The sequence below is a fragment of the Lonchura striata genome, chromosome 10 (assembly GCF_050655825.1).
Source record: "Lonchura striata isolate lonStrDom1 chromosome 10, ASM5065582v1, whole genome shotgun sequence".
Lineage (NCBI taxonomy): Eukaryota > Metazoa > Chordata > Aves > Passeriformes > Estrildidae > Lonchura > Lonchura striata.
In genome coordinates, this window is record NC_140712.1 from 7,523,136 (window position 1) to 7,537,856 (window position 14,721).

General features: G+C 50.0%; 2 protein-coding genes across 11 annotated transcripts in view; one reads left to right on the plus strand and one right to left on the minus strand.

Moving 5' to 3' along the window:
- The window catches only part of MYO9A (myosin IXA), a 172,894-nt gene extending 166,012 nt beyond the window's left edge, over positions 1 to 6,882 (plus strand). For 8 of the 10 annotated variants that reach the window (XM_085588565.1, XM_085588566.1, XM_021554201.4 and 5 more), the window contains 7 exons: positions 130 to 235; positions 633 to 764; positions 1,942 to 2,065; positions 2,861 to 2,914; positions 4,947 to 5,149; positions 5,324 to 5,466; positions 5,885 to 6,496. In XM_085588565.1, the coding sequence (XP_085444691.1) occupies positions 130 to 235; positions 633 to 764; positions 1,942 to 2,065; positions 2,861 to 2,914; positions 4,947 to 5,149; positions 5,324 to 5,466; positions 5,885 to 6,363 (1,241 nt within the window). In that variant the 3' untranslated portion in view covers positions 6,364 to 6,496. Of the gene's footprint in view, positions 1 to 129; positions 236 to 632; positions 765 to 1,941; positions 2,066 to 2,860; positions 2,915 to 4,946; positions 5,150 to 5,323; positions 5,467 to 5,884 lie in introns of all 10 variants that reach the window. The other 2 variants (XM_085588568.1, XM_085588569.1) reach the window with 1 other exon arrangement.
- A 4,008-nt stretch (positions 6,883 to 10,890) lies between these two features.
- On the minus strand, positions 10,891 to 14,615 carry NR2E3 (nuclear receptor subfamily 2 group E member 3). Its single transcript, XM_021554195.3, has 8 exons — positions 14,451 to 14,615; positions 13,246 to 13,396; positions 12,433 to 12,536; positions 12,102 to 12,350; positions 11,832 to 12,013; positions 11,384 to 11,615; positions 11,203 to 11,308; positions 10,891 to 11,125 (listed from the first exon to the last, which is right to left on the minus strand). Exons 1-8 carry the CDS (start codon positions 14,506 to 14,508, stop codon positions 10,993 to 10,995), a joined length of 1,215 nt encoding a protein of 404 aa, XP_021409870.2. The 5' UTR covers positions 14,509 to 14,615; the 3' UTR covers positions 10,891 to 10,992.
- Between the last annotated feature and the right edge of the window lie 106 nt (positions 14,616 to 14,721).

Consider the following 14,721-nt stretch of genomic DNA (forward strand, 5'->3'; position numbering starts at 1 on the left):
ATCATGGTTCAGCTAATTTCAGCCCCAAAGTTCTATCTCTTAAGTAGTAAAATTAAGTGTTAAGAAGTACCATTTTAAATAGGAGGAAGAAGTTGAAGCTGCCCCTAAATTCTGGTGGTTTCTCCACAGGCTTCCAGGAGAGGAAGGAGACAGTGCGTGGGGTGTACTCGGTCATCGACCAGCTCTCCCGCACCCACCTCAGCACCCTGGAGCGCCTCATCTTCCACCTGGTCAGGTATGCTGGGCCTGGGCAGCTTTAGGCAAAGGCAGGATGATCAGGCATCCTTCCCACAAGAACAGCTGAGGCTTTTGCATCCACCCTGTCTCCCAGGAGCTGGCTGTGGAGCTGTTTCTCCAAGGGATGTTGTGTTGATAAGTGACCTCTGCTGTGCTCTGGTCACTTGTGGTTCCTACAGTTCTATGGTGCCTCTCACCACTGCAGGGACATGGTTTTGGGTGGAAAGGGCTGGTCGTTGCCTTGGGAATATCTGAGATGTCTTGAGGTTTGTCTTTTTCCCTCAAAGCAAGATTGCACCATAGAAATATCATCTCTCTTCAGCTATGACCATGTGCAAAAGGTGCAGTGGCGGTGCCTCTACATCTGACTTCTCTCTTAATCCTTACTTCTTCAGGATTGCCCTCCAAGAGGAGACCAACCGCATGTCAGCCAATGCCTTGGCCATTGTGTTTGCTCCCTGCATCCTCCGCTGCCCCGACACAACAGACCCACTACAGAGTGTTCAGGACATCAGCAAAACCACCACGTAAGAGCCTGGGGCTGGGTGAGCTACCTCCACCACCACATCACCATTCACATCTTGGTAACCCCTAGGATGGTCAAATGGCTCAAAAATTGACAGTTTTGGCACAAGGGGATAAACACATAGTAATTTATGCATCTGCATGAAGATATTTGAAATCCTCTCAATCCCCAAGAAGTTGTTAAATGAGGATTTTTAAGAGATGGAGGATTCCCAAGAGTGGATAAGCATCTGTTCCTGCCTGGCAGGAAAAGGTGGAGTTTGTGCTGACATGGTTTTATAGTTAATGTAGTTCATTTTTTGGCAAGCAGATCTTGATTCTTACTTGATTTTGGCTTTTTTTACTGAAGGAGGTGAGTTTTTTGGTCTGCAGCAATAGTAATATTAATATACTTAGATTTATTTATGGTGTTTGCCATAACTGAAAAGGTTTTAGAGAGAAAAAGTGAAGTACTTGCCAGATTCAGTTTGGCTCATACTAAATGGGTGTTAAAATAGATACTGGAGTCAATTACAATAATGAAAACCCTCCAGTGAAGGGCTAGGCTTTTGAAAGGGGTGGTTTTACCTCCAGTAAGTATTAAAATTGTTGAAGACCAGAACATATTTGGAGACCCAGCTGGGAGGAACACCTGTCCTTTAACAGGACTTCATTTAGCTTCTCCCTCACACTTCAGCTCCAGCACATCTCTCATTTTATCACAAGGAAAGGACTGTGTTTTTCCCCAAACACCCTCCAGAGAACATTAAATATTCGGCGCAGTTGCACAAGGTGCTGTAGAGTTACTGTGTGCAAGTGAGTTGGAATCAGTCTGTCTTCTCCAGATTTGAGTTCCACCACTCCCACTTCCAAGGGGGATAGATTTCTCTGATGGGATCCTTGGCCATCTTTAATATCTGTAGGCTGTTCCTCAATCCATCCCTAGCCCATGATCACTCTTTTTAGGAGAATTCTCACTATCTTCTGTCTTCCAACTGGGACTTTCTCCTCTGTGCTCTTCCATCAGGGCAGATCTTCCAAATAATCCTTTCCTTGTAATAAAACGAGAGGATGTGCTGCAATTAAAGGAGAAGCTACCAGGAAATCCTGTTGAAGGACAAGCCAAGACAAGACACAACAGCTCAGATCAAATGGCTTCCTCCTCCCATTTTGTCTTCTTTTGGGTTTTTTCTCCTTTAGTTGCGTGGAATTAATTGTCATGGAGCAGATGAACAAGTACAAGGCTCGGCTCAAAGACATCAGCAGCCTGGAGTTCGCAGAGAACAAAGCCAAGAGCCGCCTCTCCTTGATCCGCAGATCTATGGTGAGATGCCAAAGCCCTCTCTGTCCTCTCCTGTCCCCTCCTTACCCCTGAAGCCACCCTACCTTATCTTCTCCTGCTTATCCCAGCCTCCCAAACCTCTTGCAAACTCCCACAACATCTCCACCAGGACAGGGACCCTCAGCCCCGTGGTGGCTCTTCACCTTTGCGGGGAGTCATACCAAAGCACGAGGAGGTGGGAATAGTCCATGGAAACATTGTCACTCCTGCTCAAATGTTCCTGGCCAGCATTTCCACCTTCATGTGATTTTGTTTGGTCCTGAGTTGATTCAGACCTTTCAGTGAGCAGCTCAGCATCACCCCATGGGTGACCTGGACCGTTGTTTTTCGTGCTCAGTCGCATTATCTGAACCCAAAATGAGCTCCCCAAAGGCTCTCTCTGCTCCTGCACTGCCTTTTTGGGAGCCTCAAACCCATCTCATTGAGCTTCCATGCTTGCAGAGGGCCGGCGGGCTGTGGATGCACCTGTGCTTGGCTTGTTGGGCTGCGGGAGAGGGACAGACCTGGTGCAGCACCGTCAGCACAGGCTTGGGCTGAGGAGCCAAGCGGGCCCCTCTGCTTGGACCTGCCCCCGTGATCCTCAGGGTCACGTTGCTTCTGCTTTTTGGGGATGAAATCCAAGCAGGGGCTGCCCAAGATTGAGTAGCTGGTGCTGCAGAGCTGCCCCACTCATCTCAGTTAACCAAAAACACCTCAAACTGAGCAAAGGGGTTTGGAGGGGCGGCGGCATGTGCACTCTAACCTTCTGCTTTCCTTTTCATCTCCTCTCTAATCCAGAAGCCCGTACTAATTGCAGTTAGATTTATGAGCATAACCCGCAGTTCAATCCCGGTATGTATCAATGGCAGCTGCCACCTCCCTCGTTGTGTGTCACCGTCGCTCATTCCAGCTCTGTCCCACCGGCCATTGTCCGTGACCTGTCCGGTCCCGGCACTCCTCGGAGCCGCCGTTCCTCCAGCAGGTCCCATGGGCACAGGAGTTTGGGGCTGGCACTCGGCCATCCCTGCACGCAGCTCCTCAGAAATACGCTTCCCACCCCTTTTCCCTTCCTACTTACTTTAATTTTCTATTTTATTTTCTTTTTCCATCCTGTGCTTCCCTCTTTTTTACTTTGCTTGACTCATCCCTTCCCTTCCCACCTTGATTTCTCCTTGCTCAGGATGCATTTCAGCATCAAGTTGCTTTCACAGCGCTGCTGTTTCTGAAGATGGTGACTAAAACCCTCAGCTTGCATGCCTTGGAGATTACAAGGCATCCAAAGGTCTCCTCCATCTTGGTGGAGGAGGAGCACCACCACCCTGAACACAAGGTCAGAACACCCAGGCTTGAATGAGGAGGAGTCCAGCAAGTCTTGTATTCCCCAACTCCATCGCAGCTTGAGTTTGAGTTCTGTGAGATTGTGACAGGCAAGAAAAGCACCTGCAGGATTTTGGGAATGCTTATAGGGCTGTTTCCTTTCCTATCAGACTCAGCCCATGATGAAAACTCCCTCAGGTTCCCCCCATTCTTCCACATCCATGAGTGTCAGGAGGTGGAGAAGAGCAAAATTTGAGCTCTGCTCCCCTGAGCATGGCATTTCTTAGGGGCTTAAGTCCACGAGGCAGTGGGATCTTCAGGATCTTGGGGCTTTTGGCTAATAGGATTCAGGGAGCTGTGCTTCAGCTCAGGAGCCCACGTGGAAAGTGTCATCAGAAGAACACCGGGGCACAGGAGAGCCTTTGCAGACAAAGAAAGATCTCTGAGATGTGGAGTTAAAAGATGAAAGGGCTAAAATGGACTAAATGTGGCTTTTAAAGGGAAAAAGGGAGGATCCCTTATCCTGAAAATCTATCCTGAGCACATGAGTTATCAGCAAGACCCAGGGATGCCACAGTTGTAGGGGTTAAATGGCGGGAGCAGAACTGGCCTGCAACAAGTTCTTTAACCCCAAGGAGATGCAGGATCTCCCTTGGTAATGGCTGTCAGGGGAGGGCAGCAAATGATGGACATCTCCTAGTCCTGGTCATGTCAGGATCTGGCAAGTAGAAGATGAGAAGTCAGGTCATGATAACAGTTAAGATAAAAGTTGTTTAATGTCTGCCATGTCTCTCATCTCCAAGAATCCTCCATTTTCCTCTGCTCCATGGAGCAGTTCTGTAGACCTGATCCTCAGAAGATTAAAGCAGTTGTATATATATCTCTCCATCTCTACCACCACCATTTGCATCCTTTCTTGTTTTCAGTTTCAGTATTTAAAAAAATAAGACAGTTCTTCAGAGCTGCATTAGATCAGAGCGAGTTCAGCTGTGGGCACAGCTGAACATTGATTGTCTTACAGTGGGCCACTGGAGGTGGTCCTGGTTTCTGGATCTCCTGTAGATGAGACATAGCATGGCATGGACTGCATAATTTGGTGGGAGTTCTGTTTGCTGAAGGGGTCAGTGAGATCCTTGTGATGATCAGGAAATAGCAAGGGTAGATAAGGGAAGGATGTGAGACTTGATCCAAGGATAAAACAGGTTTTATCAGGTGCCCTGAAATCAAAGCCTTGGTGATGCTCCCACCCAAAGCCACCATCAAGCTTCCCATCACGCAGGCTGTGGGCTTTGTGGGGACCCAGCCTGCTGCCAGCTGGGCTTTCCAGGACCTGGACCAAGTTGCACTTGATCCATCGGCATCATCCTCACCACCTCCATCCTCAGCCTCTCCAATGTGTTGAGTCCTTCTGGTAGTTCTCCCAGCCTGAGGGCCTGGGGTGCATCTGGCGGCGGCACACTGAGGATCGGTGTCCGGGGCCTTCTTCTTCGCTCCCGAGTGTTTTTGGCACCTGAGTGTTTGCCGCATCGCCTCGCCTGGTGGTGGTGACCCCGTTGTCTCTCTTCAGGGCAAAGGACGCGTGCGACGCGGCGCCTTCCCCAGCCCCGCGTCCCCCGTCACCGGCCGCCTGCCCTCGGTGACAGATGTCCCTGAGGAGACCCTGAGCAGCGAGGAGGCCATGGAGATGGAAGTGACAGAGCAGCAGCAGGTGGCCATGCAGCAGGAGGAGAAGGTGCTGACTGAACAGATAGAGAGCTTGCAAAAGGAAAAGTGAGTCTGGCCAAGGGTTCAAGCCCTGTCCCCAGCCTCTGGGTGTTTCTTGGTGTCATGTGGTTGATAACTGGAGGGCTCCACCCCTCCATGATCTCTCGGTGCATGTGCATCCCTTTCTCCTCTCCACCTTTTTGGTCCCGTTGGTTCAATGGGGCTGGGTTGGCTTTGCAGGGAGGAGCTGACATTCGAGATGCTGACACTGGAGCCCCGCGCCTCCGACGACGAAACCCTCGAGTCCGAAGCCTCCATTGGCACAGCTGACAGCTCTGAAAATTTGAACTTCGACTCCGAAGGAGCCATCTCCGATCGCTCGGGTAAATGCTGGTGTTCTTGGGTTTGTGATGGAATGGTTTGAGTTGGAAGGGACCTTCAAAGGTCATGAAATCCATCTCCCTGCAATGGGCAGGGACATCTTCCACCATGTCTTTCTGTTGCTTTGGGAAGGATTATTTGGGGTTTTCAAGTATTAAAAGTCAACAATTTAAATGTATGCAGTGAGGGGGGTTAAGGGTTCAAGCACGTGGCCCTGGGGGCATGGGTGGGAGCAGCCAGGATTGGTGGGGAGGTGAGCATTCTTACAGCACTGCCGCATCATCTGCGGTGATGCTGTCCCCACCGAGATGCTGGGAACGTTGTCCTGGCTTCGATGGCATGTGTCCCCAGGGAGCAGGGTGGTTGGATACTGGTGCTGTGTGGGCGTGCTGACCATCTGTGGTCCTTCTGCCCCGGCAGAGAGAAGTGTAGCACTTACCTCCCTGCGCCCCGCCAAGGCCGAGGGGCCGAGCCGGCTGCGACGGCACCCCAGGATGCGGCTGGACCCAGCGGAGCCAACCGACACCCCCGTCTCCTCCTCCTCCTCCCAGTCATCCACCTCCTGCTTGCCCCACCTGCCCCGGAAGCGCTTCCAGATGTACTCCAAATCTCCTTTCTACCGAGCAGGGGGACACGGCGAGAGCCCTGAAACCCGGGCGAGCCCCGAGGGCCTGACGGGGCCTCTCCATTACGCTGAGGACCGGCCGCAGTTCACCACACGCGGGACCTTCAACCCAGAGAAGGGCAAACAGAAACTGAAGAGTGTGAAATCTTCCCCCGCAAAAACCAAAGAGCCCCCGGATGGGGGGCCTGGAGGGGGACGCAAGAGGAACCCTGAGGCCGATTGCGCTGCCGCCCAACCCCTTGTCCTCATGGGGAGCAACGAGTTCATGGTCTGAGGTGCTCCACCCCGGAGCCGCATCCATGCCGGGGCATCCTCCCCATTGGCAATGCTCTGATGGCTTCCTCGTTAACGCCAGGAGATGAATTCTTAATTAAAAAGGCCGGGAGGGGACGGTTTTAATGGTGGCCTTAATGATTTGGGGGGGTTGAGACCTTCAGGTGGCTGGGGGATGGACAGGGATGGGAGGCGTTGACCGGTTCCTGGCCCTTCCCCTCGGAGCATCCCACGTCTGGGCACATCCGCCGCCAAATCCTCGTGCCGATCGCCATCGCCTGTTGGTAGGAGCAAACAGAGCCTAAAAATCCCATGGAGCATCCCGAGCTGGCTCCACTGCAGCCGAGCCCTCCACGCTTTAACCACCTCATCCACGCCAACACCAAGTGCATGGAAAAGTGTTAAAACCTGCCAAAAAACACCTTTTCCCTTTGTTTTTTTATTTTTTAACGAGACCTAACCACCTTTCCTTTTTTTTTTCTTTTTGAGATCATCAGTATTAAAAAATAATAATAATAATTATAAATAATCGAGGACTACTTGAAGCGATATTTGTTTATATGCTGGTTCCTGGAGTTTCATGTAAATATATATTTTTTTAATTTTTTTTTTGTATTTTTCCCCAGACAGAACTTTTTTTTTTTAACTAGTATTGTTATTATTATTTTTGGGCTGGAGAGGAGGGGAGCAATTGGCTGAGCCATCCTTGGTGTCACCACTGGTGTCACCAGCCATCACTCAATAAAACATGGAGTTTTATTCTCAGCAAGAAATCCCTGGAGGTGTAATTATACCATCATAACCCATCATAGGACTAATTACCGACACTAGTTACTGACTCAGCTTGTGATCCCTCCCCAGTCTCATCATCATCCTCAGTGGCACCTGGAGAAGCTCCGGGTACCAGAAAACTTCTGGAAAGGAGCCCCAGGGCAATAATTAGATTTACAAAGGCTGGATCTGTCCTCCTAGGTGGGCTGGACTGGGGCTCATCCTTTCCTGAAATGCCATAAAAAATGGGGAAAATAGAAAAAAATTGAGTTTTCCTGAATATTTTGTCTTTTCCCAGCATGACTGGATTTGGCTGAGCTGCTCCTCGGTCCCCTCTCCCCCTGCCCTTTCCAGGGATGGTTTATTTATTGGGGTAATTTTTTATTTGATATTTGAAATTTTACTTTTTTTCATGTTATCTTTAATTTTTTTCCAACGGGGGAAGTGAGAGATGCTGCAGGGAGAGTGGGAACAGCATCGGCCCCGGCACAGCATCCTGGGAGTGGAGCAAGACCAAGTCAATCGCCCCCCATCCTTGGGGGAAGATGGGATTTTCCCTGTCCCAGAGGGGAGAACAGGGCTTTGGGGACAGACACGGATGCGCTGAGAAGGCAGATGGTGACCACAACAGTGGAAACTCCTGAGGAGCCTTCCCAAATTCTCTGGGAGCTGGGAGTGCTGGGAGCATCTGAGTGCTTGGTGCCAAACCAGCCTTCTGAGCCTCTTGAACTAAAAACCCCAGAACTGCCCTTAAAGCGGCCCCAGGGGAGGAGATCTGCTGTGAGGGAAGGGTCCAGCCTCGTCCTCGGGCTCCTCATCCCCATGGGATGAGGGCAAGCATGTCAGATCTGACCGGGGCAAATAGATATGTGCATATATATACATGTACACATGTTTACATGTATGCATATATATGTGTGCATATACACGTGTATATGTATCTTATTTCTTTTGGAATATATTTATTTTCCTTATATATATTTAATCTCCATATAAGGAAAATATATTTAAGTGATACTTATATATATAAAGAACATATATAATATATATATTCTATATATAAAGAAGATGTACACACAAAATAATAAATATTCTCTGTATAATTTAAAAATACATAAAAGAATATTGAGACTAAATACATTTATGTATTTTCTATGTCTTATATATAGTACATATTTTATATAAATATATAAGATATTGTATATATAAAGAATACATATTTCTTTATGTATATATGCTTATATATTTATATATCAAGAAGTCTATAAATGAAATTAATTGTATATTTCCTTATGTATATATTTTACATATTTCTCTATATAAGGAAGTATATATATTTAGGAGATATGTACTATATATAAAGAATATTTATTACTTTATATTTTAATGTATTTCTTCTATATGTAGAAACATATTTAATGCTATACGATTTAAACATATATTTAATATATGTTTAATATGTATGTTTATGTATGTTTCTTCACATGTATTTATATATTTCTTTATAGAAAGAGTGTATTTCTCTGTAAAGAAATATACAAAGGAAATATATAGTATATATAAAGAAATATATTTTCTCTCTATTTCTTCATTTATATAAAAATGTATGGAATGTAGGGAAAATATATAAAGAAAATAGACTTCTTGACAGAAATAAATGTATGGAATATATATAGAATATATAAAAATATGTTTCTTTATATATATATATATATGTATAATATATTTGTGGTTATATGTATAAAGAAAAACACACGTCAAAGAAATCTATACATATATATATATAAAATCCAGCTGTGGCAGGAGCTGCCAGGACTGGAGGGATAATGGCGTGGTCCGGGGTCCCCTTCCCCGGCATCTCCCCCGCTCCTTCCCAGCCCTTCCCTGGCAGGATTTGGGGTCCCAGAGGGTTTTCCGGAGGGCTGAATGTACTGACTACTGGAGGGCTGCGAGGGGAATTATTGTTATTTTTCATGGAAAGTTTTCTAAGTAATTTATAAAGTCGCTGCTTGTAAACTAAACAGAGTCTGTATGGAAGAGGATCTATTATCCCGCGTCGCCCGCGCTCGGAATCTTGTACAAACGGACAAAAACGGACCAATAAAAGTGTCATTCTGCAAAGGCCAAGAAGTCCCAGTGGGACGTCGTTCCTGCTGCCCCCTGCCCACACCCCGGCTCTGGGCCTTTTTCCATTTGTTCCACGGGGTTATGAAGTTGTGGATTTTCCCAGTCCTGATCATGTGGATGGAGGAGCTGGGATGGGGAGCCAGGGCTCCAGATCACTTCCCTTCAGATTCTTTCATGCTGGTTATTCACATTCTCATTATTTATATGCACGGAACTTCTATTTTACTTGTTATTCACCTTATTTTTATTTATGTATATGCAAATAATTTATATACAATTTTTTAAAATCAGATACTTTTTATTTTATGTATATTTAGACAATTTATTTTAAATTTTTCTGTATTCAGAAAATTTCCAGTTATTTCTATTGGATTATTCAGATTATTTCAGATTATTTTTATTTCTATAGATTAGTTTTAGGTAGACTATTCATATCCAGACAATTTCTTTTCAATGTATTTCTGTTCAGATTATTTCATTTTATTTGTCCACATAATTTAATTCAGTTGATTTCCAATGAGATTCATTATTCTTCTCTTATTAATATGCAGTTTGTTTATTCTCAACTTATTTCTATTGATATTATTTTAGATTATTTAGTTTTATTTTCTTTCTATTCAGATAATTTAAGGAGATTTCAAAGCAGGTATTTACATTCCAATAATTTATATGCATTCTATTTCTATTAAGTGTATTTAATATAATTTTATTTGTGTTTTTACTATTTAATGCCCATTTTATCCAGTCAGATTATTCATATTCATCTACTTATGTTAACATACTTTAAGTTAATTTCTATTCAAAGTATTTCAGTTTGTTTAGTTTCATTCTATTTCTATTTAATTTTTTTTCAGTTTATTTCTAATAGAATATTTCCAAACAGATTATTTTTTTATATTCAGATAATTTCAGGTTATTTATTTTCATTTTCTTTTTATTCCTATTTTTCTATTTATATTCCTTATATTGATCATTTAATTCAGATTATTTATACTAATTTTACTTCTATTTCATTTCCTTCCATTCAGATAATTTCTTTTCAAGGTACTTACATTCAGATTATTGATTTTTATTTATTCCTATTTGTGTTATTAACATTCAGCTGGTCCCCCCAGTCCCCCACCCAAGGGGACCCAAGTCATTGGCACAGGGACTCTGCCTGCAAAACTCTCTTTATTCCGAGTATAAAATGGGGGACACAAGTGGGAGACCCCGGAACGGAGGGACAAGGGTCTGTCCCACGTGTCACCCCGGGCTGGGGTCAGCCCTGGCCTGGGATCAACCTGAGGTTGTCCCAGTCTGGTGTCACCCCCAGGTGTCACCACCTCTGTGAGTGTCACCCCTGGGCTGGTGTCACTCCGGGGCTGGCACCACCCTTGGTGCTGTCACCCCTGGCTGATGTCATGGCCCAGGCTGGCCTCATCCCTGGGGTAGTGTCCCCGGGGCTGCCCCCTGGGTGGCAGCAGGTCCTCATGGTGCCGAGGTGCCTCTGCCTGGGTTCCTCCAGCATTTGGGACACCACCGGGACAGACCCCAGTGAGGTGCTGCCGGTGCCTTGGGCACGCACTTGGGGACAGCCCCTTCCACCGCCAGGGAAGCTGCTCCCACCTCCCAGCTGCTGCCAGCATTCCACAGCGCTGGACATTGCCCGACATGGAACCACAGGCGCCTTCACATCCCAGGGTGGGGGTGACAGGGTGCCAGCACAGGGTGACAAGCCAGGGAAGGGGGTTCAGTTCTTGAACATGTCACACAGCAGCTTCTCCATGGGGGTGTTGCCGATGGTGCGGCGGAAGAAGAGCAGCTCCACGCGCTCCGAGGAGATGAAGCGCAGCGCTGGGAGGAGCAGCAGCAGCTTCCCAAACCTGGGGGATGGAGCAGTGGCCATGGGTGGGACAGTCCCACCCTGGTGTCACCCGTGAGGACATAGGGACAGCGGTACCTGACGGGTTGCCCAGGGTAGTGGGAACGGTTGTGCTGGCCCAGCATCACCTGTGACTGGTCCTGCAGGTTCTCCACCTGCTCAGGGTCCTTCAGGCCACGGGTCTCTGCAGGGACAAGGGGGTGACAGGCTGGGGAGGGACTTGGGGACGGCCTCTGGTGGCTGCTGGGGGTGGCCTCACCTGGTTTGAAGAGCACCACAGCCTTCATGCAGGCAAATTCCGTGGGGTCAACGGCCAACGCCTTGAAGCGGCCAAGGGTCTCCTGCAGTGCCCGCACATCCAGAGTGGCCGGCAGCAGCTTCCCAGAGGTCGGCTCGGGGACAGCCAGGAGCGGGCAGCTCTCCAGGGGCATGGACCACTGGATGGCACAGAGCAGGAACAGCTCACTCCATGCTTCCTCCAGCAGGATCACCTGGGGAGAGTGCGGGGAACCCCAAAACTTCTGTCACCCCCAAAGTCTCCAGGACCTGTAGGCTGGCAACAGGTTGGTTGGGCTGACAAGCCTCTGCAGGGAGCCCTAAGAATGTTGTGGATATGCTCCAGCTACTACAACTGGCTGCTACATTTTTGGGGTTCCTGTTGCCCCCTAGGCAGATCCCCAATTCTTCGTGGAGATTGCCAACCCCACCTGGTCACGGAAGGGCAGGTTGGAGAAGACAGGCAGGTTCTTGGCCCATTTCACAGCCATGAAGAGGAGACGTGCTGAGGTCTCATAGATGTTTTCGGGGCTGGCTGCCGGGTACGGTGCCATCTGGTATTCGCCGGCTGCCCGCTCTGGCTCACTGCCTGTCACATCCACCGTCTCATCAGCTGCAGGGGTGGAAGAGGACACTGGTTGTCACCACACCGTGGGGACATCCACCACCCACCCACCCCCTCTCCACTGGCAGCCACCCACCGTCCTCGGGCTCCAGCTTGGCGCAGGTCTCGGCCGTCATCAGGCTGGCCATGAAGCGATGGTTGGTGGGTGGTGTGGGCGCTCGGGGACCCGGGGTGACGGTGGCACCAGGGCCACGAGGAGCCGGACAGGGTGATGGGGGGACCTCACATGTGGTGGCCACGTGCTCAGGGGGCAGCTCAGCATCCAGCTGGATGCTGTCCAGCTGGACCTGGGCCGTGCTGCGGGGCTGGCGCTCATTCTGCACAGCTGTGCAGACAAGGTGGCATCAGCACCGACCACCCTGCTGTCACCCCTGCTGTTCATCACTGTGTGTCCCCCCCCATCTTACCATCCTTGTTCATGCCAGCCTGCAGGCACTTCTTGAGCCGGCAGGCCTGGCACTGGTTGCGGTGAGCTTTGTCCACTGGGCACAGCCCCGTTCCCGCCTGGCACCTATGGGGAGAGGTGGCACATGGCTGCAGCTCCTGAGGTGGTTCCTGTCCCCAAGGAGGGTCCTCCCTCATAGGTACCACCTCTCGCCATGGGTTCCCTCCCTCTCCCCAGGAGGTGTCCTGTCCCCAGTGGGTGCCCTGTCCCCACTCCAAGGGTGCTCTATACTAATGATCACTCTGCCTTGATGGGTGTTTTGGCCCCCCCATCAGGGGGGCTCTGGACACCCTCTACACAGATGCCTCTCCCCCTGCAGGTCTGTCCCCTGAGTGGTTTTAACTCCCCCTGGGTCTCTGCCCCACCCATTGCCCATGCCTTGGGGTCCCTGGCCTGCTGAGTGTCCATTCCGGGATACCCTACCCCACTGGGGACCTGCCCCAAGCTCCCTGTCCTGCTGAGTGTCCGTCTGCAAGGTTCCTGTCCCGCAGGGTGTCCATCCCTTCCCTTCTGGGTGCCTCACCCCATGGGGTCCCTGTTCTGCTGGGTGTCCCTACCCTGCTTGGTGCCTGTTCCCCCCACTCCTGCCCCACAGTGTCCATCTCCTGGATCCCTGACACCCTGGGTGGCCATTCCTGGGGTCCCTGCCCTGTGGGGTGTCCTTTCCTCTATTCTGTCTATGGGACCCGGGTTCTTGCCCTCTGGATGCCCATCCACAGGGTGCCTGCCCCTCTGTCCCCCCATTCCCTGCCCCATGGGGACTCCCTGTTCCCACCTGTAGATGAGCTTCCTGCGGACACTGCGCTTGAAGAAGCCGCTGCAGCCATTGCAGGCGTAGATGCCGTAGTGCTTCCCACTGCTGGTGTCCCCGCACACCTTGCACAGCAGCACCGGGCTCAGCTCTTTCCCGGGTGCTGGGCTCAGACCTGTGGAAGTGGAACCATCACATCTGGGTTGACTCTGGGCATCCCAATGTCCCTTGTCCCACCCACCAGTCCCTGCTGCCTCCCAGCACCCTGGAGATGGGGTGGCTCCTGTCTCTGCTGGTTCAGCCCAGGGACATGAATGGGGACACCTCAGGGACTCCATGGGTTCACCATCGTCCCACACCCCAGCACACAAAGTGATGCAGGATGAGCTCTCACAGGAATTTTGAAAATTAAAAAAAGGGATGAAATGGTGTTCTTAGGGATGGGGACACCAGGCATCCCAGGAAGGGGACTAAGCATCCCAGAGAAGGGCTGCAATCAGGAATGGGAGGTGTCCTGAAAAAGGGACAGCTCTGGGGACACCCCAGACAAGAGTCATGGCAGGGAACTCTGGGGATCCTGGTGAAGGGCCAGGGACCAAGGGTATCCAGGAGAGGTTTTTAGAGGGGACCGCAGGAATCCTGAAGAAGGGGCATAGCTGGGGACCTCAGGGATCATGGAGAAGGAACACAAATCAGGACCATGGATACCATGGAGAGGGTCGGGCACTGCAGGCATCCTGGTCTAGGGAAGGACCATGATGGGGACTCAGCATCTTGGAGAAGGACGGCAGCTGAAGACCCCAGGCATGCTAGCAACCATGATGGGGACCCTGGGCACCCAGGATAAGGACCATGAGGAGAAGCATAGCTATTCTGGAAAAGGTTGGCAATGGAGAACCCAAACATCCCAAACAACTATGATGGGGACACTGGGTGTCTTGGAGATGAACCATAATAGGGACCCCCAGATATCTCAGAGAAGGACCACGACAGGGACCAAAGGCATCCAGAAGGCCATGATGATCCCAGGCATCTCAGAGAAAAACTGCAATGGAGGACCCCAAGTATCTTGGTGATAGACCATTATGTGGATTCCAAGTATCCCAGAGGAGAACCATGAAGAAGACCCCCAGGCATCTTGGGGAGTGACCACATCGGGGGCCCAGCCATCCCAGAGAAAAACCCATGTCCCTCCGTGTCGCGTCCGGCCCAGCAGAACCACCTCTTACCCGTGGGACTCTCATCCAGCCCGGCGCTCACCACCGACCCCGCCGGGGACGCAGCCATCCCGCACCCGGCGTTCCCGACCTCTCCCTGTCCCGTCCCTGTGGGTCCCCGCGGAGGGTCTGGCCAGGCGGTGGGTGCTCCGGCGGCTCTGCGGCCAGCGGGGCTCTTGCCTTGCTCTCTTCAAGGCGGCTTAGCGGCGGGCGCTGTGTAAGCAGCCGCCTCTTTGTCACCCTCTTAATCTTTAGTGTCTGCGCGGGGCGGGGGGGGATCAAT